Source organism: Nestor notabilis, unplaced genomic scaffold, assembly GCF_000696875.1.
Source record: "Nestor notabilis isolate BGI_N333 unplaced genomic scaffold, ASM69687v1 scaffold18158, whole genome shotgun sequence".
NCBI classification, from domain to species: domain Eukaryota; kingdom Metazoa; phylum Chordata; class Aves; order Psittaciformes; family Psittacidae; genus Nestor; species Nestor notabilis.
In genome coordinates, this window is record NW_009940782.1 from 9,947 (window position 1) to 10,589 (window position 643).

The 643-nt window shown below is 61.1% G+C and overlaps 1 protein-coding gene across 1 annotated transcript in view; it reads left to right on the forward strand.

Moving 5' to 3' along the window:
* The window catches only part of PIEZO1 (piezo-type mechanosensitive ion channel component 1), a gene marked incomplete at its 5' end in the record, with an annotated part of 13,786 nt that overhangs the window by 9,856 nt on the left and 3,287 nt on the right, over positions 1-643 (forward strand). Inside the window, 4 exon segments of the mRNA XM_010020540.1 lie at positions 165-270; positions 356-503; positions 586-640; position 643. The exon segment at position 643 is cut by the window's right edge and continues 138 nt beyond it. Of these exon segments, the coding sequence (XP_010018842.1) occupies positions 165-270; positions 356-503; positions 586-640; position 643 (310 nt within the window).

Sequence of the window (643 nt, forward strand, 5' to 3'; positions counted from 1 at the left end):
GAAGAAGCAGCTGAAGGTGGCTTCAGAGGAAGGTGAGCACCAGTTTCACTTTGCACCTCAGTGAGGGGCAAGGCTGGTGTCCCCCGGGGCAGAGGGTGCTGGGGCTGGGCAGGATGCGGCCCTGCAGGACCCTGGCTGTCACCCATGCTGTGCCTCACTTGCAGGGGTTGGGAAGGAGGAAGCGGAAGACGAGGAAGAGGTAAAACAGAGCCATGCTCAGAAGAAGCTGAAGGCGTTTGGGCTGCGGGTCAAGCTCTACTTCCTCACCATGTGAGTGCCCCGTGGTGCTGAATGGGGTGTGGAATGTGGGGTGCAGCCCCTGGTCACCCATCCCCTCTGTCCCCTGTCCCTCCAGGGCACAGAATATGTACCAGCCGGTGCGCAGGTTCTTCTGGGACATCCTGCACACCGAGCACCGGGCGGCCACTGACGTCTACGCATTCATGTTCCTGGCTGACGTGGTCGACTTCATCATCATCATCTTTGGCTTCTGGGCCTTTGGGGTGAGCAGAGGGGGTACCCACAGGGCTGGCTCCCACCGTGGCGTCAGGCTGGGCTCTATCCTGACCTCTCCTGCGTCCCCAGAAACACTCGGCAGCCACCGACATCACCTCCTCGCTGTCGGATAACCAAGTGCCAGAGG